The sequence below is a fragment of the Aulostomus chinensis genome, chromosome 12, assembly GCF_037954235.1.
Source record: "Aulostomus chinensis isolate RoL2024-O1b breed Wild chromosome 12, RoL_Achi_v1.0, whole genome shotgun sequence".
NCBI lineage: Eukaryota > Metazoa > Chordata > Actinopteri > Syngnathiformes > Aulostomidae > Aulostomus > Aulostomus chinensis.
This window is the reverse complement of record NC_141331.1, coordinates 7,205,432-7,228,161: the sequence shown is the minus strand read 5'-3', so window position 1 is coordinate 7,228,161 and position 22,730 is coordinate 7,205,432. Positions and strand designations below refer to the sequence as shown.

The window sequence follows — 22,730 nt, the reverse complement described above, 5'->3', positions numbered from 1 at the left end:
TAAAACATAACCTCTAAACATATAAATACATTTGCTCTTTCATTCACAGGTTCAATCTTTAATTAATGATGTCCAACCCTAACAGACCCTCTGTCAAAATGATGACATGCAGACTTTATTAACTCTTAACCTATTACATAAAAAGCCACCATTATTTACAAAAGGCGTATTCTGTCTTCCTCTGAGAGTTCAAGCCTTGATCGCTTAATCTGCAAAAAAACAACAACAAAAAACAACAACCTCTCTTAGGGTCCGGGCTGAGTAGAACAATCACAGTTTCACTTCCCACAATAATACATTAAAATGTCAAAGCTATATGTTAAAATGTCAGGCCTGTTAATGGTGCTGCCAGTCTACGGAGGTAAAATGTCAGGAAGAAAACAAATGCGGGAGGCTCCAAAGGACATAATGAATGAATAAAGGCTGAGAATTTCGTCTGAAAGATTCATTCAAACAAATGCAAATACTAAATACAATGTGATGAAGGCAGTCAGCAGTGATTATATCGAATACTGGAGCCAAGAATGTTTCTTTAAGGGCAATTTGCTGTTTATTCAGGTGATAATCAATGATTTGTTGGGCTAAAGGGTCCTACTGAGGGGCTTCAATTACGCTGTAGGGGGTCAGTGACACAATCACACCGTCACGGCCGCTACACCCAAAGTCACCTTCCACTGATTGGAAGGAGGCTGAGAGCAGTGGAGTGGAGGAGGAAAGGGAAATTTTACTTCCCCCCTGCATATAAGTGTACAAGTACATCCCCACTGTGCTGGTTACTGTAAAATATAACTATTTTTTATAATTTTATGCTAAAGTATACTTGTTCGTCCTTCGCACTCCCGCTCACTTTCCTGTGGACCGGACCTGAGCCCGCTTACATCATCACTGAGCTGTACAGTAGAGCCTGACAGTTTTTTTTTAGAATAACACATCCCAGGGGATGGGGGTCATCTTTTTGGGGCAGAGTGTCGTGTATGCGCTGAAACACAAACTTTACTGAAAGGGGACAAGTTTGGAACCCAAACTGTAGGTTCGCTGAAAAGTCCAAAGTAAACGCAATACACATAATTCACATTACATCGCCCATGGTCATGCAAATGCAACTGTGCCAGGGTCAACATTTATTCAGATTTGTATCAATTTAGCATTTTTTTAAAATCATGACCTCACATGATTACACAAGTTTAATACAAATCTGATGGTATTTTTGCCTTTTCCACCCAATTAGCCTATTTCTAGCTATCCATCCCCTCTGCCAGTCTGCCACTACCATTACATGTAGAATCACTTGCTGCTGCTTCTTTTCACCCGACAGTGAGGAGTTTCACCGAGAGGATGTAGCCCTGGGAGGATCACGCCATTCCCTCCAGTTCCCCTCACCCATGAACAGGCACACCAACTGACCCGAGGAGGCACCAGACCAGCAACCAGGAAACACATTCGTCCTGCTTCCCAACCTCAGGCTGTAGGGACATGCGACCAAGCTGGAGGGGAAACAAACTGCCCTCCATGATACGTTCCCTTTCCAGACAGGAGGCATATACTATTGGGCATGGTTTGTAGTGCACGATCTGAAGAATAACATGTTAGTGTCAAATGCTAACAGTAGCGGCCCCAGCGACTATTGAGTGGTTCAGTCACAGCCTCAACAAAAGTGTCTGTTTACCCCCAAATGTGATCTTTCCCTAACCACATTTGAGTTCCCAAAATCTGCCTTGCAATAAGGTGAAAGACAGGGGCAGGTAAGATGATAGGTGATGGTTTGAAATGTGGTGACTATGGAGAACAAACAAGCGAGAAAGGGAGAAATTACTGAAAAGAGGACAGAAGGGAACAGAAGCATAGAGAAGCATGAGAGAATGTCTCTTGCTCCTCCTGATAGAGGCTATTCATTACTCCCTGAACGCCAGCCGGTGTCAGTTATATTACTGCACAGCAGTCCCTGACTGACGGCCATGAGTGGGGGAGAAACATGGCAGCAAAATACTGCTAGATACACAGAGAGAAAACAAGGGAGGGGCTTTGATGGATGGGTGTGTTTGACCCAGGCGGGGGTGAAAGGCAGGACAGCAAAGATGGGTCTCCTCCAGATGAGACAGGGAGTCAGCAGAGCGCCTGCCCCTCTGCCCAGAGCACCCTAGCCTTGTCAGGATGAGAGGCATCTCGCTAAGCTGCCTCCGTCAGTGCTTCGATCACTTGTGTCAAAACAGTCACTCTCCATATTCAACAGATAAAATTTGCCCCAACGTGATGGGAATACAGAAGAAACCACTGACAAGCCTGATGTCAGCACCCTCACCTCCCTGAACCAGCCCAGAAAAAAAACAGCATCCGACAGCTTCACGCTGATTTTCTTGCCCTTCCATCCTAACCAAAACAATAAAATAGTAGAACATTTTGATTTTCTGTTACAGTACAAGTTGCTTTAAAACTACGTTGAAGGAGCCAGTGCAAACAAATCATGCCTAACATTGCACCATGTTTGGTGAAAATATGATTAGTTAACAGGTGATAGACCGGCAGTGCATTTGTAGCTTAGATAAATAATTTGAGGGGCCACATTTCACTCCATAAAATGTTCTGCAATAAATGAATTGTTGTGTTCTTGGTGGAATTAGTCAGTCACTCTGTTGCTAAATTTATTCGTACCTCACCCGTGCAAATCTACATTGATGGATCCCCATGTGGGCTGACCAGCTCTCACATTTATTTTAAAACAGTAATGTGCTCTGTCCTTAACTACTGTTTTTCCCACAAGTAACACTGGTGGCAAGACATGCAAGGCAGCTATAATTCTTTTCTTTTTTTTAAATGCATTTCTCATGCACATCCAGGTTCCTGAGGACCACAAGTACATGAAAACAAGCACAACTGAATTTTTATAACTAATATATATATTTTGAGAAACGTGATTTTGAGATTTTGACAAAATTCCCATCCATACATCTGTAAAGTCATTAAAGCATTACTCCGTGATGAACTTCAACTCGTCTGTCTGATAATTTCAATCACGCATTTCCTGCACTGTATGAATGTATTTAAACAATTTCTAACACGTTGAGTAATATTAAAAACTAAAACGCTAAAGACCAACGACACACATTAACTCAACGAGCTGGGTTGAACGCAGACTCTGGCATGTAATATTTTTGTTGGTTCTTGTTTTCATTTTCTTTCGTCTACACCCGAGGAAATTGAATTTTCCTGTTTAAATTGTGACGTACCTTATACCGACGTCACTCGGCTGACGACTGCGGAAGCAGATCGGGACTTGAGCCTGCTCCAAACCAAAACAGAGAGATTCATTTCGTGTTTAAACCTTAAAGCGATTGGTAATTATCGCATATAATCTTGTGGGTTTATTAACCCGTCGTGTCTTTGTGTTGTGTGAGGTGACCGAGAGGTAGCTAACAGCTAACAGACTGAAATGGAGGTAAGTTAACGTCAGTGTCAAGGAATTAGCTTTAGCCGCTGCTTTGTAGTGTAACGTTAACATAACTTACTGTATCATGTTCTGGAATCGGAACTCCTCAATGAGCGAGCCTTACCTGTATACATACACATGATGGGACCCTGAAGATGGATGAGACTGACCAGCAGGTTCCTCATGATATCATATTTATTTAAAAAGCACACAGAGCCTGACAACTTGTTTTTAGGATTAATGCACGATAAACGACAAAACTAACCTAATGTTAAAGCTAGACATGATATAAGTCGAGCACAACAGGCATTTATCAGCCAAAACAGTCCTCAGTCCTCAACTCTGAACCAATTTGGGTGTAGTTTAACTGTCAATTCACTGTTTAAAGTAGGTATTTATTTTGGTTTTATTACGCCGAATTAAATATTAGCTCCCAGTGACACAGAATGTATTTGACATTATGAATTATCAGTGTTGTATTTGTCCCCATCAGCAGAACAACACGAAATGTGTCATTTTAATAAGGGAATTCTGGGATGAGAAAGGCTTGAATTTTCTCCTACTCCTCCCAAAATGAGCACACCGCCAAAACACAACCAAACAGCTCATCTGCCAGAGTAGACATCTCTTAAGGTTTAACATTACAACCGGCACCATTTTAATTTCTTATTCATCTCCAGGACCCTGGAGGTACAGGAGCAGAGTCAGTGGCTCCATCACCTGCTGGTACACCTAAGTCAAAGGTAAGTGAACTAAAATTCCACTTGTTTTGAATCATTTGCAGCAAAAGAAAAGAAGGAGGACAATGTGTGTCTGTAGAAAAATGATTCCCTGTTAGATTTGTATTGGAATAGTTTCATGTTCTCTCTGTGTAAGTTGATTTTTATGAGTTACATTCTCAGCTGGACTCGCTGTCCAAAGATGACCTTATCAAGTTTGCCAAGAAGCAGATGGCTGCTCTCCAAAAAATGAAGGGCAAATGTTCAGGTAACTAAATCATCCTATTAGACTTGTTTATTTGTTTGGCTTTGCTGGCTTGGTAGTTTAGATGACCTGAGTCCCCTTTTCAGATTTAGAGAAGGAAGTTGAATCCCTCAAAGACCAATCCAAAAACAGTAACAGGAGTTCAGATGACCTCACAGTAATACAGGTTTGTGTACAGCAGTATCTCTAGTGTTTTTTTGTTGTTGTTTTTTTTTAATCTTACAAGTATTCAGTTTCATTTCCATACTGCACCATATGAATCACGAGAGGTGTGTGTAACAGGAGCTGACTGAGAGGATGGATGTGTTACTACTGGAAAAGGCAGAAACACAGCAAAGCCTAGCACTGTCTCGCAAAGAGTTAGAGAAGATGAAGCAGCAAGACAAGGTGAGATGAAATACAAATAAGATGTGTAACCACCTATAGCCGCCTGTACTTGTAACATGTTTTTTTTTAACTGTCTGTATGTGTCTCTTGTCTCTCGTGCTCTAATTTTGAGCAGGATCATTCAGGAGCGCTGCAAAGAGAGCTCGATCATGTGACAGAAGAACACCAAAAGACGATCAAGAGACTAGAGATCAGCATTGAGGAATCCAACAGCAAACATCAAGAAGAAGTGGCGTATTTCCAGAAACTACTGAAAGAAAGAGATGAGAGTGACAGGGCAAGAGAAAGTGAAAGAGAGAGAGAACGCCTAGCAGAACATGCTAATGTCAAAGAGAGCACAGAAGAAGTCCAACACTGCTTGGAAGCTCACATCGAAACCCTTCAAGCTGAACTTGAAGCGATCAAAGAAAGGAACTCCATGGGGATTGCTGAGCTGCAGGAGAGCCACCAGAGGGAGTTGACTAAAGCCCAGCAGGAGATGGAGAACCTGAAAGAGGAGCTGGCCCAGAGGAGCTTGCACCATGAGGAGGAAATGAGGGCTCTGGAGGAGGACTATGAAATAGAGCGAGACCGTCTCCTATTGCTCCACGAGGAACTGACTGAACAGCTCGCTCTCAAAGGTACGTTTAGAGAAAGCTATCAGAGGAGGAACTACATCTGTCAGAGTGAAGGCAAGTTGCTGTTTTGTTAAAGAAATGATTTGTTTCTACTCAGCAGCAGAGAGCTGGACCAGCTCAAGTAAAATTTAGGCCTAATTTGAGAAGCATATTTGAGAAATTCATATGTTCATTGTAAACTAAATGTATAAATTGCTTTACACTCACTTGCCTCTTTAGTAGGTACACTTTTACAATATAATGGGATGCAATACAACAGTCCTGCTGTACATTCTGCCTTTTATAAAAACAAATCTTCAGTTTTCATTGGTGCTATCAGTGGCCTCTGTTGTATTGTGTTGCACTGCACCGGAGTAGCCAGTGAAATTGATAGTGAGTGTATGTTTTGTCTCCAGAGCTTTAAGGGAAACTTCCTGCTAGAAGCACTAAAACCAACTATGATGGTTTGTTTATGGTGCAGTGGTGGTGAGGAGACCAGTGGCACCTTAACAACTGTAAAGTAAATATGAGGCTACCTGTTAGCAGCCTTTTGGCTTTGTTTAGAATACAATCTGAAGACAAGAAGAAACAATTAGTCTGACTGTCCAACTGTAGCATAATCTGTCTACAGGCACTGTCAAAACTCGCTAATTAACACATTATAACTTGTGTTAATTGATACGAAAATGACAAATTGTCATGTTATGTGAAGTAACATGCTTGGTGTGTTTTTATGGCTTTGAGCAGTTGCTAGGCAACAAGAGGAGACTCTGGGCCCAGCCAAGAAGTTGTCTTGCTTTTGTGCAGATTAAACAAATGGGATGAAATGAGCTATTAGTGAGTTACTGGTAGCAGATGCCTCTGTCTTTGCCTTTGTTTTCAGTATGTGTGCTAAGCTAAGCTAACCAAGTTCTGAATGTAGCTCTGTATGATTCACTGATTAGCCAAAACAAAAGTCAAAAGTCTGTTTCAGATCAGTGTTGATGTATTCAGTGACCATTTTGTTGGCAGTTGTTTGAGTTGCTTCTGAACTATACTGGGATTTACTGATAGGTGTATCTCATCATAGTGACCAAATATTGGGAGCAGCTCCCAGTATAATCCAGCACCGTTCAACAGGGCCACAAATTGCTATTACACTAAATACAAGAGCTGTCAGTGGATTTAGTGCTTTGTCCGATTGGTGTATGACATGGGGTGTGTATGAGAGTGGTATCATTATTCTCAGCACACCTACCAGACAGCATTGCATTTTAGATTTGGACAGAGTGAATAGTTTTCTGTATCATTCAGGGGAACATCGCTAAAGCTGTGTCTAGATTAATTGCTAACACTCCCTTTTGTTTTTCTAGACAGCTACCTGCAGGATGTGCAAGAGGAAGACGAGGAACCTGGCCGAGGTTCAGGGATCGCCAGAATGCTGGAGCTGTCTGGATGCAGTCAGGGTGACTCTCACCTCACTGATGGAGAGGAGACAGAGACTGGGAAGCTTAGAGCAGCCTTGGAAGATCTTCAGTCTCAGAACACCATGTTACAAGATGAACTCACCCTGCTCAATAATGTAAAGAGTGAGCTTGAGGCAGAGCTGGAGAGGGCTAAAGAGGAGTTCCAGATGGAGAGAGAAGAGATGGACTTCAAAATCAATGAGTTGCAGCTGAATCGGGAAGGCCCTGTGTCTGACCAGACAGCAACTATTAACCAGATCAGCACTGATTCTGTGGATGCAGACCAGCAACAGATCCAAGGGGAGTTCCCAAAGACTCTGTCTCCAGAAGAGCAAGAGAAGCTGAACCAGGAGCTGAAGTCCCTGTGTGAGATCTTGACCAAGGAGAGGGACTCTGCTCTGGCTGATTGCCACCACATGAGGGACATACTACAAAGTGTGGAGGCAGAGCTGGGTCAGAAGACAAAAGAGTTTGTTCTTCAATACAACACTATGAAGGAGCAGGGGGCTAAAACTTTACAGGACCAACAAGAGAAGATCGGCCAACTCAACCAGGAGAGGGATGAACTGTTGGCAAAGATCAGAGAAATTACAGAGGAGAAAAATGCTCTGATGGAGAATATGCAAGAACTAAAACCGAAGCTTGAAGGTTCTCCAGGTGCAGACCAGAAGCTCCAGGCCTCTGAAGATTTGAGTTCTTCAATGGAGGCACTGACCAGGCAGAATGAGGAGATCCTCTCTCAACTGCAGATAAAGGAAACCATGACTGAAGACCTGAGAGAGATGGTGAATATGCTGACTGAAGAGAGAGACAACATACAATCCTCCCTTCAACTCAGAGAAGAGGAAATCCAGAAGCTTAACACTGAAAGAGCAAAAGAAGCTGAGAGGCTGCAGGAAGAAAAGGAGGCACAGCAGCTTAGAGAAGTAGAGTCGGAGTTGAAAAAAATTACTACTGTGTCAGCGGATGAAGTCCAACGTTTAAAGGAGGAGAGGGACAAAATAGAAGCAAGCCTGAAAGAGCAAGTGGGAAGAATGCAGGAAACTGTTTCCACTTTAGAGCTGACTATCAAAGACCTCTCCACAGAAAAGGCTGAGCTCCATCAAAAACTCCTAGAGGCACTCTCAGGCCTTTCCCAAACCCAGGAAGAGAGGGAGGTTCTAGACTCAAAGCTAGCAGCCTTGGAAACTCAGCTGGAGCAGGAGACATCCGAAAAGCATCAGCTAGAGGTAAAGTTAGGTTCACTGACAGAAGAAGCAGAGCAGGCTCGCAATACTGTAAGAGTTCTGGAGGAAAATCAGTCTGAAGCACTTCAAAACACTACGGAGGAGGTGGAGGAGCTCCGAACACGTGTAGATGAGCTGGAAAAGGAGAGGAACTTATTGAGGAGTAGTCTTAAAGAAGCTCAAGGAGAGCGGTTGCAAAATGAGCTTCAGGCTCAGATCAAGGACTTGGAACAAGAGAGGAACCTGCTGAAGAATAACCTGGAGGAGGTCCTGAAGGATACCGAAGGGCTGCAGAAAGACCTAGAAGATATGAAGTCAGTCAGTGAGAAGATGAGTGAGGAGAACCAGATGTTACAGGCCCAAATCTCTCTGATGGCTCAAGAGAAAGAAGGGGAGGAGAAAGGGGAAGATGTAGATAAAGAAAGGAGTGAACTTCAAGAACAGCTGGCAGAGAAGGATGCAGTCATATCTCAGTTGAGGGGAGAGATTGCTGCTCTCCAGGTCAGTGCAGCTTCTGATGCTTTTGGAGTTGTGTTTGTCCAGTAGATGATTTGACAGGAAATATGCAAATGTTGGCAGCTTCATCAAACAGCTATGATTGATGTATATTTTTAAGCGTCAATTATTGTCACACTTTCTTTTTCTGGCCCTGTTGTTCTGCCAGGACTCTGCTTCCCAGTCTTCTTCCTCGGAGGAAAATATAGCTCAGGACATCACAAACAAACTAGGTAACATCGCATCCATGTTCATGAGTAAAACAGGAATATTTCAACGTGCAGGTTTTTTTTTTTTTTTACTGAATACACAGTCCAATGTGCATTTTACAAATGTGTTAAGTTACTGTGTATTGAGGCTGATCAATTTTAGATTGTGATGATTAGAGCGATATTCTGACCTTTGTAAATGTTCTTCCTAGCTCTACTGGAGAAGGAGAACAAGGAGAAGGATGAGAGGATGAACAAAATTAAGGCAGTGGCTGTGAAAGCAAAGAAGGAGCTGGACAACAGTAAGAAAGAGGTAGAGAGAAGAGCATACTACCCTCCGTGAAGTGATGCGATCGCAGTTCTGGTCAGCTCTGTCTGGAAAGTTTAGCTCATTCGTCACATATATGTCATCTGTTTTTCCTCAGGTTGGAACCCTCAAGGAGGAAATAGCGTCTCTAAAAGCAGAGAGGGAGAAAGTGAACAGCTCAATGAAAGATATCATCCATGGTGCCGAAGGCTACAAGGTATCATTGTCTTGAAAGAGTCTCAGGCTCTGATGGTCAGAGGACAAATAACACAACACACAATCAGCGGTCAGGTTTACATCCATGTGTCTCCGCACAATATAGATTGGAATGTTTCTACACTTTAATCAGGTTAAACGAAAACATGGATGGTGCTATGTGATGTTTACACTTGTGATCTTCCTCATACTGTTTTCGTGTTACGGAGTGCCGTCCAATGAGCCTTGGTCTTTGGCGCTGCAGTCAGCGAGCATGTTTTGTACCCCGTTTGAATCAGGTTCAAGACCAGGATGGGGTGACACCCCCCTCTCTTCATTCGTCTGCAACAAATGATCCAAATCAAGAAATATGTGTCACAAGAAAGATGGATGATAGGATTTAAATGAGTGCATTTATTTGTTTTCATTTGGAGTCCAGTTACAGTTTATGTGTCAAATGGATTCATAATTCACTGTAATGATTTCATTTAATACACCAGTCGCTAAAAAGAAAGCATCAACTTCATCTCGGACCTTTCAGAACATAGATAACAACAACACTGCAGTGTTTAAGCTGCACCACCCAACAGGAAAATGTTATATATTAGATCATATGTAGACGTTAGACCGCATCACAATATTACATTGAATTTCCACTTTTTTGCTGTAACAGTATAAATGGTGACAGGATAATAGCACAATACTGGGGTTTTTAGCCACAAATGTTTCAGCCAGTCACATCTGTTGCAGGTGGGCAAACTCACCAAAATATTTGCCGCTGTGACAAATTAGACAACCCTACTAATCTGCGATTTCCACTATGTACAAATTGTGGAAGGAATCAACAAAACTAGACTGTGTCATTTGCAGTGTTTCCAATATCTGTCAATGGGGGTTGGCCCAGGGTAAGCAAAGGAATGTGTTATGGAAAGACAATCTCTCAAATCAATTACATGAACAATGTTTCCATAGTGCAAGTACACCTTTTAATTGATTCATTTTTGTGCATTCCTGTTGTGTTGCTTATCGGTGAGCAGGAGAATGCTCAAGCTGAGAGTTCCTGTGTGTCTGGGCACTACAGTGGTTCCCATAAACAGCACTGGGCAGCAGGAATGAAACCTCTCACTCATGTCTAATGAGTCCCGTACTCAAGTACGAATGCTGGTGATAGCTGAGACACATGGTGTTTTTGTTCATGGAGCTGGTCGGCCGACTTTCATTAATGAGAGTGTGTGTGTGTTTTTGTGTGTGTCTGTTTGTGTGTGTGTCTGTTTGTGTTTAGAACCTGCAGATAGATTACGACAGGCAGACGGAGCAACTGGATAAAGAGCGAGAGAAGGTGGAGGCAGCAGAGAGACAGATTGCTGAGATGACCAAACGACTCAGCAATGCTGTCACACAGGTAACGTGAATACACACACTATCACTCACACTCTCACACTAACCACAAGTAAACACAAACTGCACATGCTCTCCAATAAATCTAGGCAGTGCCACTTTGTCCAGCAATACATCTCTCCAATGCATCTCACAAAAGTCTGTTTCCATGTGATTTACGGTGAATCGTTTTAGCCGGCGACACTTTACCTAGTTATGCTTGACAGCCCGGCACCCTCAAATGGCCCATCAGATGTGACTGGGTGAGCTGGGGAGAAATTTTGTTTATATATACTCCTCTCCCCAAGCTCATAACTGTCTCTCTCCAATGAGAGAAAACAGGCAGGTAAATGGAGCGAAGTATAGCTTCCATCTGCTAGTGTGCTGCTGCAACACCATTCTCTCAGACACTGGTTTATTTTAGTGTGAGCTCATAGGTCTCAGGGGGAGCAGGCAGACTGGAAGCTACTCAGGGATTCTTGAGTACATCTGGACACCTCTGTTTACCAATCAGAATTTGAATGTTTGCCTGACGGATGACAGGGAGTGGCTGCTGTGTCTTGCCGCTTCCTCACAGAGGAAGCCCACAGAGGAGCCTGCCTCTGTCAGATATGCATGAATGACTTTCAGATGTTTTTGTGCAGGTTTAGTGTATTTGCCTACATTTGAATTTTTTTAGTTGAAACCTTTAATCTCCAGCTTTTCTAGGCTTTAATCCCATATTTCTGTCTAGAAGGATTTCAAAGGAACCGGAAACATATTAATTCTTCAGCTGAACTGGACACAGAATAACAGGCTGAATACAAAAAACAACAACAACAAAAACATTTTAGCCTATTAAGCAACATGTTGCAGAGTATAGAATAAAGAGAATAAAAGTTTTATTTGTTGACAGATTTAGCATACATTTAACTAAAGGAAAAAAAAAAACCTCACTGTACTCTTTACTTAAAGCTGTAAGTGGAATAAGACAAAGAGTGTTCCAATGTTAGCTTTACTATTCAAGTGTGTGGTAGACTTGTATTCACCTTAATAGAACAAAAAGACCTACCAATTTTTTTTGCAGCATTTTTGTGACATGTACGGCCATCAGACTGATTTGAGATTTGGGAAGCGTAGTCTAGTGGTCCAAGCACAATTGTTTTGTTTTGTTGTTGTTGTTGTTGTTTTTTGCATTATTGCATTATAAAAAAAAAACATCTAAAATATACTGCTGGTCAAATTCTGGAAGGAGATTCCAGTCAGACTTTGCTTTGTAGCACATAAACAGAAATACAAAATCTGCAAAGTGGAATATTCTGTAAGAAACAAATGAGTTGCAACATTTTAATTATTTAGAATAAGGTCAAAAGTCATGCCATCCATGTAAACAAGGGCAGTGACGAACCATCTTTTACAGACGGAGTTGCTCAGCAGTGCGAAGGAGGACCTGCTGGCCGGGATGGAAACCGTCAGGAACACAGTGAAGAAGCTGGAGGCCCAGAACCAGGAGCTGCAAAGACAGTCTGCAAGTCTGGACAGAGATGTAGTGGCTGAGAGGGCAATGAAAGAACAGAAGAGCAAGGTACTTTTACTAATCTAGTAATTGAACATGTAGCGAAATGGTGGAGCTTCATCAACACAACCTGAATAGACAAATGTGGTACAAGGTTATTTGCTAACGCTGTAATTCGGGATACAGAACAGTGCACGCTACTACTTTAGATGAAAACTGATGCTGTCATTTGAAGATTGATTGAATTCTAATGAAATTATATACAGTAGGCTTCTGTTGAGATAAAATTGTTTTATTTTCATTTCCAGGAGCTGTCATCTACCATGAAAGACGTGGAGGAGCTGACAGCTCAGCTCCGCAAGCAGCAGCAGCAGTCTCAGCAGACGGCCCAGGAGCTGGAGCAGCTACGCAAGGTACACACACACACACGCACACACACACACACACACGCAATTGCACACACAGCTTTTCAGACGCAAGTGTCTCTTAGGGCTTGTCCAGTCAAGCGATGGGATTGGTGATGGCCGGCCTGCAGCTAAAGCAGCAGCTCTCAGAGAGAAAGAGAGCAAATCTTGCCCACAGCACTGGAACTGCTGTTCCTTTTCCATTAGCAGCGACGTCCAGCGTACAGAAGAGTACACAGAAGCTGCCGGGAGGTCAGACTTCATCGGCATTGTTAGGAAACCCTGACAGATACAGGACTTTTGAGCCTCATAGTGAATTAGTCAAACACAGAAACTGTTAACAATGCAGATGCCGTATCAGACCATCAAAATTCACCATAAATGACTGACAAAATATGATTTCTAAAAACATTTGTTTGAATATATTCAAGTATCTATTTTTGAATGTTAACTACAGAAAAGGCACAGGAATACAGCAGAATATATAAACTCTCCCTCTCTTTTCTCCTCCATGGTCAGTTTTCTACCACACACAAAAGATTTCTTTGCATCTTAATGATTGACGAAATTTGAATTTTCAGGATGATGTCCACACATAAAAAATACTTGAAATCGGATGTTGATTATTCTTTTCAAAACCCTGCAAAGTTTGAGACAAATGACAACCGTAACTTGACATCTTTTTGCCGTATATTGTCTCTACCTCTAGGAGGCTCAGCAGAGCTCCCTGCTAGACATGGAGATGGCCGACTACGAACGTCTCGTGAAAGAACTCAACTCTAAACTCTCAGAGAAAGATGAATGTACAGAGGAGTTAAAGGCTGAAATATACAGACTGACCCAGAGGGAAGAAACACTCAAGCAGGAAATCGGTATGGATGATGCTCCGATGTCCACTCACATTGATGCATTTTATTTTCTGTTGTAGCTGCTGGTTATGAGATTATGGCTAATAATCAAGTCCTGGGTGGAGAATGTGGCTGGCATATTATCTTCCAGAACCTCTTCGTAAATCTCTATTATTCAGGAAGGGAAATTTGTTGAATTGAATTTCCCTTGCAAAATACTAAAACGACTTGAAATATGTCTTTCACCTATGCACTTTTTATTTGTCTGTTTGTATGCGTGTGTTTGTGTGTGTGACTGCATGTGGGCTCTCAGAGGCTTTGAAGTCCCAGCTGGACCAAGGGGAGGAGAAGACCTCCAAGATGAAACAGCTGCTGGTGAAGACCAAGAAAGACCTGTCCGATGCCAAGAAACAGGTCTGTTCTCTGTCTGTGTTTGTGTGTGTGTGTGTGTGTGTGTGTGTGTGTGTGTGTGTGTGTGTGTGTAGGTGGGTAGGTATTGTTTTCACAAAAAAAAAATCTTTTTTTTAAGTTTAAACCACTTTTTGTAACAGATATACAATAAAATCTGTCTTGCTGATTTTTGGCTGTGTTTGAGTAAGTGTCCAGAAATTGCTCAAACAGCTTTAATTTAAATAGGTGTGTGTGTGTGTGTGTGTGTGTGTGTGTGTGTGTGTGTGTGTGTGTGTGTGTGTGTGTGTGTGTGTGTGTGTGTGTGTGTGTGTGTAATGCCCAATGAATGTATATTATGCTATTCAAGCATGATTGTTAGTGAGCTTGTTGAGAATAGTTAATATTTTTTGTCTGTGTTATTGTTTGTTACTATGGGTGTATTAAATTAAATTTTCTCTTTATTTTCGTGTGTATGCTTGCAGGAGAGCTCCCTCATGGTGCTGCAGGCGTCTTTAAGAGGAGAGCTAGAGGCTAACCAACAGCTACTGGAAAGCTCCAAGGTAAGACATCCAATAACACTTCTCCTGCTCCTTCTCTTGAGAACATATCATTTCACGGATCAGCATTTTGCCTTCAAAGGTCACACAGTAACGTGTGTATTATGTTTAGATTGAGGTGTCTGAGCTGACAGCAGAGCGCCATCGTCTACAGGAGCAGCTGAGGTCTGCACTGGAACAACAACAAAGAACCAGCAGCTCCCTCCAGCAGCGAATTAACAGCCTGCAGCACGAGAGAGACACTGCTAAGGTAGAGGATGAGGTGAACAGTAGAGGTAGAGGAGGTGCTATGTAAGTGACTGCATATACGAAAGAGTACATACAGTTCTCCGCTAGAACAGTGCAAGGCTGAAGGCACATGATCGCTAATAAAGTCCTGAGGTGTTTAAAGGGATCTAAAACTAGACAAAGCAGAATGTTCGCTGGAACCAGTTTGACATGATTTTCATGTCAAATCTGTTTTGCCTTGTCCCAGTCTGTTTTTATACTTCATAAGTGACATGAAATGAATGCACTTTAATAGAGTCATTTTGCATTTGTCTCTGGAAGGTTATACATGCAATGATGAAAGTCTGTTGAAAGTGATGTTGAAAGTCTGATGAAAGTTAGTAGATGTGTTTATTCAAGTTATGGTCATTTTGGAGGCTAGTTAGACTTACTAGGTGTTTGCATTGGTCTTCCCTGTCCAATATAAATGAATGAGAGTGTAATGGTAGGAACACAGTAGTTGGCTGTTTTTTGTTAACTTGTGTTTCTTCCTCCGCCTCTATCCTTTATAATTTCCCATCAGCACTTAATTATCCAGTCTTTGCAGTTTTTCCATCTCCTTCCTGTTCTCTCTCGTCCTCTCATAACAAATTGGCTCAACGTTACTGTCCTGAAACATTCTATGGATTGCTATTAAGAGTGCAGCCCTGCGGGATGACTCAAACCTGGCAAGGAGAAATGAATGAAAAAGCCAGACTACATTCATCAAAATGAGGCACCGCTGTTCTATCCTTCACCGATTGTCTACATTTTGTCATTTACTGCATATTCTGCTTCATCTGTGCGTTATTTTCAGGCTGAGCTTGTGGCAACAGCCGAAGAGTTCGAAAGTTATAAAGTGCGAGTTCATAATGTGCTCAAACAGCAGAAGAGCAAAATCAGCGGCCAGGGTGAAGGAGACGTCAACAAACTAGAGAGGTAAAGAGGGTCCTGAAGTAACACATTTTTCAGTCATTCAGGGGCAGATTTACATCAAAGAAGCAGACAGAGTGACATTTATTGCAAAATACATTAACAAATATATTGAAACCAGCAGTTCTTAAAGATGAAAGCACAGTAAAACACCATTGTCACTGTCATTGCTGGGTCAAGCTGAAAAAATGTTGTTCTGGTGTATCAAAATGGAGAGCATAATGCATAATGCATACATGAAAAGTTGAAAATCATCAACACACACTCCCAGATTAAGTTCAAGTACTTGTCAGTGTAAAATCCCAGACAGTCCTTTTTATAAATGTAATGACTGTGTCTTGTGTAGAGAGCAGTTGTCCTCTCAGGCGGATCAGCTGAGGTCCAGGCTGGCCGAGAGCCAGCAGAGCCTCCAGAGCAGTACAGCAGAGCTGCAGCAGCTCCAGTCAGAACATGACACTCTGCTGGAGCGACACAACAAAATCCTCCAGGAAAACGTCACCAAGGAGGCCGAGCTGCGTGAGAGGTGTGTGGTTGTTCATCGAACCTAGCTTCTCCAGAATTTAACGTGAACTCTTTGACACGCTGAATGCCGTCACACTCAAAACCTCCGATTGGATGTCTGTTAATTTTTCTGTTACATGTATCTGTAACTAATTCTGTCATAAGTCACTAAACCCTTCCTTCAAAATCCTCTCACTCTTGTCTCTCCCTCCAGGCTGCTGTCATTGCAGTCGGAGAACGTGGCTCTGAGGTCAGACCAGGCCCAGGCTCAAGCTGATCTGTCCTCCCAGATTGAGGCCCAGCGACTCACCTACAGAGAGCAACTGAGGAAGCTGCAGGACGACCACCGGTCCACTGTTGAGACCCTGCAGGGTCAGCTGACCCGCGTTGAGGAGCAACTCTTCAACCTACAGAGCCAGAACAGTAAGTAGCATGGGAAGATGATGTATCACTAGACAACTGAGCAATCCCAACAGTGATTCACGGTTCAGTAAACAGCGGGAAGCACAGGTAGCGTGTAAAAGTAGATCCACCTCATGTTTTGAAGTCTTCTGTCTTGTTATCTCTTCCATGGGAGGAATGATGTAAGAGAGATCAGAGGAAGGCGGTTGGTTGGTGTGTTTATCCATACAGCAGCTCTGGAAGCTCATTCATCACTTCCCACACAGCTGCCCTCCATAGTCACACAGCAAACACACACACACACACACACACACACACACACACACAGAGTAACAACCTGGACTTGTGTTTCGGCCTGGCCAGGTGTTGCCAAGGCTCCTCAGCTCTATTCCCGCCTCTCAATGTGGCAAACAGCTCACTGTGGCATCTGGAGAGACTCCTGATTAGTGGCTGGCGCATATTAACCCCATACTGTATACGAGGCTGATAGTCACTTTTACTGAATGTCATATTTGAATTTAAATGCAGGAGGCTTCAACGTGAATGTTTTACTGGCTCTGGTGGGCAGCTGGCTCATAAAACCTCTCGCCTCAGGATGATTTACTCTCCTCCCGGTTTTCTAATCAAACAATGAAACAGATCCTGGCTCATTTCATGCTTTGCGGCATGTATTTCCTTTAAGAGAACCTATTTAATGAAAATCAATATAATGTTACAATGTCGGAGGTTCATATTAAATGTAAACAGGGTTTATGATGTCAGTATATGTAAGAAAAAGTCAGGGTTCTCTGAATACTTGATTTCCATAACTGGCATCACATGACAAAGACAATCAACCCAATTTTTACGAGACTTTGATATTTTTGATATTGATTTGATATTTATTCTATACTTTAAGATTGCAGTACTTACCTGAAAAAACACATTTCTCCATTTCAATTTTCTTCATCAAGAAAAGAATAAACCTTTCACAGCAGGTTGTTCCACAGTTGTAAAATGATTTTGCATTTGTAAAATCAATGTGGTTACAACAACTATTGATAGTTGTAAACATGTCTATCGAGTAGGAAAAATATATTTTTCGATATACTGATTGCTATTTTTTACCCCATCCTCTGCTCAAGACAACTGTTCAGCTTTTTGAGGGTTTTGTGTGTTTCACTTAAAGTTATTGGGAAGAAATGTGGGTGCTGACCCGTGACAGGCTTCCAAAAATGAGCCAATTACAAAGCAACTGAACAGAGGAGCTGCACGAAGGGTCAGTATGTCAAGACAAATAAGGATTTTTAGAACTCTGAATAATGCAAAGCTAGTCGAGACGCATGCCAGACTTAAAAAAAAACAAAAAACAAAAAACATGATCTGGAAATGAGTTTCCCCGAAAATTAATTATTCAGTGCATGAACACAAATTACAGATAGGAAGTCCAAAACAATTGCAGGTCAGAAAGCTCTCTAAGGCAAGAATGTCATTTCAGGTGTTAGGAAGTGCAGCATAAGCAGCAGAACTATTCCGCATTGTCGGCTGTTAAATTCTTCTTTTGTTGGTGTTTTAGTGCAAGTCTCAATAGAGCATTTATCTCTCAAGCTTACTGTGTCCGCTAGCCCTCCTACCAGTCCTGGCCTGGTCCTCATGAAGCTGTCGCCCTGATTGTATCAACAAAGCTGGCTGAAATCAAACACATTCTTGCACTCACAGAAATGTGTGTGTGTAGCAGTACTTGATCCTCTTGTGCATCTTATAAAGCTGTGTGAGAAGAGGAGGTAGAGAGCCAGACTGGAGGTGGAGGGGTGAGGTTCGACTGACTGAGCTCTTGTTGCAGGGTCATTCATCACAATCTTCTCTTTTTTCCTCCCACTCTCTCAAACACCTCCTCAGTCGCTGCCTTTACTCCTCTCCTCTCACTGCCACTGTGGATGCCAGCTGAGTGCGACTGGTGCCCCCTCGTGTACTTATGAAGTAGAACACTTGTAAAATGAAGAAGAGTATGATACAGGGTACCAGATTGTGCCAGATCACAATTCCAGTGCTAATCCCTCTTAAAACATTAATTTAGTTTCTGTATCAGTTTCTAGATTTTTTTCAGGCATCTTTTTTGATGCCAAAAACACCAAGACTGTATTCAGGCTGTATTAAACAAAGAGCCCCTCCATTCTTTTCGGTTTGTTTTCCGTTTTAACATCAGTCAGAGTGTTTTCAACTTACTCAAAACTGAATGTAACACGTTATCGCTGGTCAACATACTGTCTTGAAATGTGTTCCTCCATCATCCTTGAACCCTTTCAGGCTCAGCGTTGGTCCAGTCCAGCCGGAAGAGCTTGGCAGCAGATTCCCAGCGCAGGAATGCAGACCAGAACCAGGCAGCGCTGGGACTAGTGGCCCTAAGCGACCTCCAGTCCATGGCCAGGGAGGAGGGGGAAGGCATGGAGACCACTGAGAATGAAAACTCCTCCCCTGCTCTTACACCTTTACCTTCTCTGGAGCAGCTCCTCACTTCCCCAGACCCCAAACAAGGTGAGCCACAGCCTTAATGTTGAGGCAGTTTATTAATGTGCTTTGCAGTTCAGTATTTGATCTTATTTGTTCATTTTCAAATTTTTTTTTAATATAAATTGCAAGCATTAACATGATAATCAACACAAGCTCTGATAAGGTCTTAAATGTTTCTCTCAATTCAAGAACTCTGGAAAAGATTTTTTGACAATTCTGGTAAAATTCGTGATGTGTATGAAATAGAAATCAGAATACGGGCTTCCTCTTCTGACTCAACCGGGATTGTCCAAGTCATGTGTCATCCAAACATGATCACATGAACTTCAAGCTGGAGCTCAACTGCTTCAAGTTTGACGTCCATCATCTTTAACGTGTTCACCTTCGATTTGGTCTCCAGAGCCGTTTGTGTGGACGTTGGAGCCCACCAGAGAGGAGCTCAGTCAAAAGCTGAGCACAGCCACGCGCAGCATGGAGCATATGAACCGGCTCCTGCATGAAACAGAGGCCACCAACGCTGTCCTCATGGAGCAAATCACTGTAAGTTTACTAACACACAAATAACAAAGTCACTGATGAATTTGTCTTAAGGTTTCTGGTGGAGTAACATTGACATTATATTATTATTATTATAATTTATCAGCACGAACTCTTTTTAGCTGCCGACTGCAGCTGAAGAGGAGGCTGGTGAGAGGGAACTAAAGCAGACCAACTCCCCGTTAACAGCAACCCTAGACTGCTCAACCATGACATTTAGGCTGATTCAGCGATGTCATGTTAATACCAAGCATCTAGGGTGAATTAATCAATCAACCTGCATTCACCATGGAGCTTTTATTGATTTGGAAGTCGTGTAAAATCACATCTGTACACAGTATTGTTTTATCATCCTAGTTGGCACTTAAGCACTACTTAAATTTGCGGAAGGCTCCAACAGTAAAGTCAAACTGTCGGTTGTTTGTCACTGTGCCGCTTTTGTCCAGAAGAAAGAAAAACCTGTGTCCTTTTATTTTGAGGGGGATGAACGAGGGGGACTCCTGTCGGTGGGCGTAGCAGGCCACCTCGGACAGTGGGACAGTTATTTTCCGGCCTCGTCCTGCTCCCAAAGGTGACTGAGTTGAAACGGTCACCATCCTCCCGCCTTGGTGTAGAACCACCTGGCTGACGGAACGTCGGCAAAACAGAGCCCCGAGAGCTAGGATCCCCGCCCCTATGGTCAGGCATCCCAGCGTGAAGCCGTACCTCCAGGTGTTGGAGCCCAGGTTCATTTCAAAGCTCCACATGCCGGCTAGCGCGGTGCTGGTGGGCGCATTTTGCTTCGTCTGTTCTTGGGCGCCTCCCGTGTCTCTAAGCCCGGTGTAGGCGAAATGAGCCAGATACGTCCAGAAGACGAACTGCCCGCCGCTGAAGAGGGCGAGGAGACGGGCGAACCCCGTCTTGTCGTGCTCGAACAGGATGACATCTTTGATGGGTCTGGTGGAGGTGCAGAGCCCGCGGCGCACCGCCACGGACACCTGGAAGACCCGGACGCTCGGTGGGGACGGTGACGACAACGACGTATTTAGAAAGACTCCGACTTTTTGTTGGATATTGAACAGTCTAGCGTGTTTGGAGTACCACTGAAGAGCCCCACACAACCTCTCGAATCCCATGACTTACGCCGGTTCCGGATCAGAGAATTACCGCTTGCTAAATTAAGTGAACGTAAGTGTTTAGGCTTTTATCTCGCTATTCTTTTGATGACACAGCGGGCGCAGCCATACTAGAAACGTGTGACGTCACGCGTCTTGCGGAACTACGGGAAGGACGCGTGACCAAAATTGAGTGTGACGGCGGTCACATCGACAGAAATGAAGGGAAAAACCTGATGGGAAAGAAAAATACAAACGTGATTTGGCGTTTACAGATAGTGTTCATCCCCTCAGTAGTTCATCACATCATAGAAGGAATATGTTACCCGAACATGAATATTTTAAAGGTCGAGCAAATCAAGGAGGAGCTACATGTCTACCTTTTCAGATTTTGTTTATTAGATCATTATTGTTCATCACCTCTTATAAATTCATATTTTTTTGCACATACAAATTCTAGTAAATTTTACTGTGACAAATAATTGAACTGAATAGTCCTGCTCTAATTTTGTACACTAACCCTTTTCCATTTTTTTTAGTAATAAAAATAAAGGTCATAAGCTAATGTGAAAAGGATTTAAATAAATGTAGCAACTTTACATGTGGTTACATGTTAGAATCAAGCACTAAAATTTCTTGCTTGTTATGATTTTTGAAAGTTAAGAATCTACTATTTATTCAAAGGCTATTTATGGATCTTTAAATTTTTCCCACCTGTACCCAGTTGTTGAAGAGTGAACTGCGCCGGTTAGAGCGAAACCAAGAGCGGGAAAAGAGTGTGGCTAACCTGGAGTACCTGAAGAACGTTCTGCTGCAGTTCATCTTCCTGCGGTCTGGCAGTGAGAGGCAGGCGCTTCTACCTGTCATTCACACCATGCTGCAGCTCAGTCCGGAGGAGAAGAGCAAACTGGCTGCCATTGCACAAGGTACAACATCCATCCGTCCATCCATTGTCTTCCGCTTATCCTGTTATTAGCAAACAAAAATATGTTAATTTTGCCGCAAAGTGTGCCGTGTATGTCCCTTGTTTATCCAGAGTTTCTAATTTGGTGCTCCGCTCTGTGCAGGTGAGGAGGAGGGGTCCGGGTCTCGAGGCTCAGGCTGGTCCTCTTATCTCCACAGCTGGTCTGGGATCAGATAGACATGACGACCAACCAACGATTGGCCTTTTCCACTGATAACTTCTTCTGAGCAGTGATTCAGAAACAGGGTTAATTTTGGAGATTGCAATATTTTGGGGCGTTATAATCATAGAAGGGACCAAGGAATGTACAGTCGAGGAACGTGTGTGGTGGAGATAACCAAAACATTTGACGTGCTTATTGATTTTGATTATTTGATTTTGTTGTGTAATGGATACACACATCTCTCACCGGCGAATGTGAACTGATGCAACGTTCTGTCTCCCTCAGTCTTAATAGTGACAGATAACGAGTTTTACCGCACGTAAGTTTCACACTCCCGTCAAGTGCAGCTTATTGGGGATTGTGAGCACGTGTGAGCTGATATTTGACATCCCGTAATAACTGAAGAGGTCAAAAAGCTCCAGTCACAATTGTAGCGTATCGAACAACTTTAATTATTTGGTGCATTGCAGCTTGTGGCCTTCATCAAGGTCATGAAAGCCACAAGCCGAAACGAGTCAATGTAATAAACTCGTTCATACACTACAAGTGTTGCTGAAGCTTTTTGACCTCTGACCCTTTCCTTTCATTCTTTTTGCACCTTGGAAGTTGATGAAGTTGTGCAAGAAACCCCTTAGAGGGTAACTGCAAAAGTGAAAGTAATATTTTACCTTCAATATCACTTTGTCCGGAGCACTGTTGTGGCTGTAGACAGAAAATAATATTATATGTGCATTTACGCCACAAAATATAACTTGTTTGCAAAATGTATTCATTTTAAGGCAGGGGTGTCCAAACTGGTCCAGTAAGGGCCGGTGTGGCTGCAGGTTTTCATTCCAACCAGGCAAAAGCAACACCTGATTCTACTTAAATCAACTAAGCTGTGTCCACACAGCTCATTTGTTGGATCAGGTGTTGCTTTTGCTTGGTTGGAATGAAAACCTGCAGCCACACCGGCCCTTACTGGACCAGTTTGGACACCCCTGTTTTAAGGGAACAAGTTTTTTATTCGTGGCTTCAAAATATCTGAACTGAGATAACAGGTTATATCTCCTGGACCCTTC

General features: G+C 42.8%; 2 protein-coding genes across 2 annotated transcripts; one reads left to right on the top strand and one right to left on the bottom strand.

Annotated features, from left to right (window-relative positions):
• The first annotated feature begins 3,250 nt into the window (after positions 1-3,250).
• Positions 3,251-22,504, top strand: gcc2 (GRIP and coiled-coil domain containing 2). The gene is made up of 24 exons (XM_086219830.1): positions 3,251-3,433; positions 4,105-4,167; positions 4,327-4,411; positions 4,495-4,574; positions 4,691-4,795; positions 4,911-5,415; positions 6,744-8,563; positions 8,727-8,790; positions 8,979-9,079; positions 9,192-9,290; positions 10,551-10,670; positions 12,045-12,209; positions 12,449-12,553; positions 13,254-13,416; positions 13,706-13,806; positions 14,265-14,342; positions 14,452-14,589; positions 15,403-15,524; positions 15,865-16,041; positions 16,234-16,442; positions 18,708-18,935; positions 19,312-19,451; positions 21,267-21,468; positions 21,610-22,504. Exons 1-24 carry the CDS (start codon positions 3,428-3,430, stop codon positions 21,681-21,683), a joined length of 4,950 nt encoding a protein of 1,649 aa, XP_086075956.1. The 5' UTR covers positions 3,251-3,427; the 3' UTR covers positions 21,684-22,504.
• On the bottom strand, positions 19,727-20,718 carry tmem223 (transmembrane protein 223). The gene has a single exon (XM_086219831.1). It carries the CDS (start codon positions 20,561-20,563, stop codon positions 19,820-19,822), a length of 744 nt encoding a protein of 247 aa, XP_086075957.1. The 5' UTR covers positions 20,564-20,718; the 3' UTR covers positions 19,727-19,819.
• Positions 22,505-22,730: the final 226 nt, after the last annotated feature.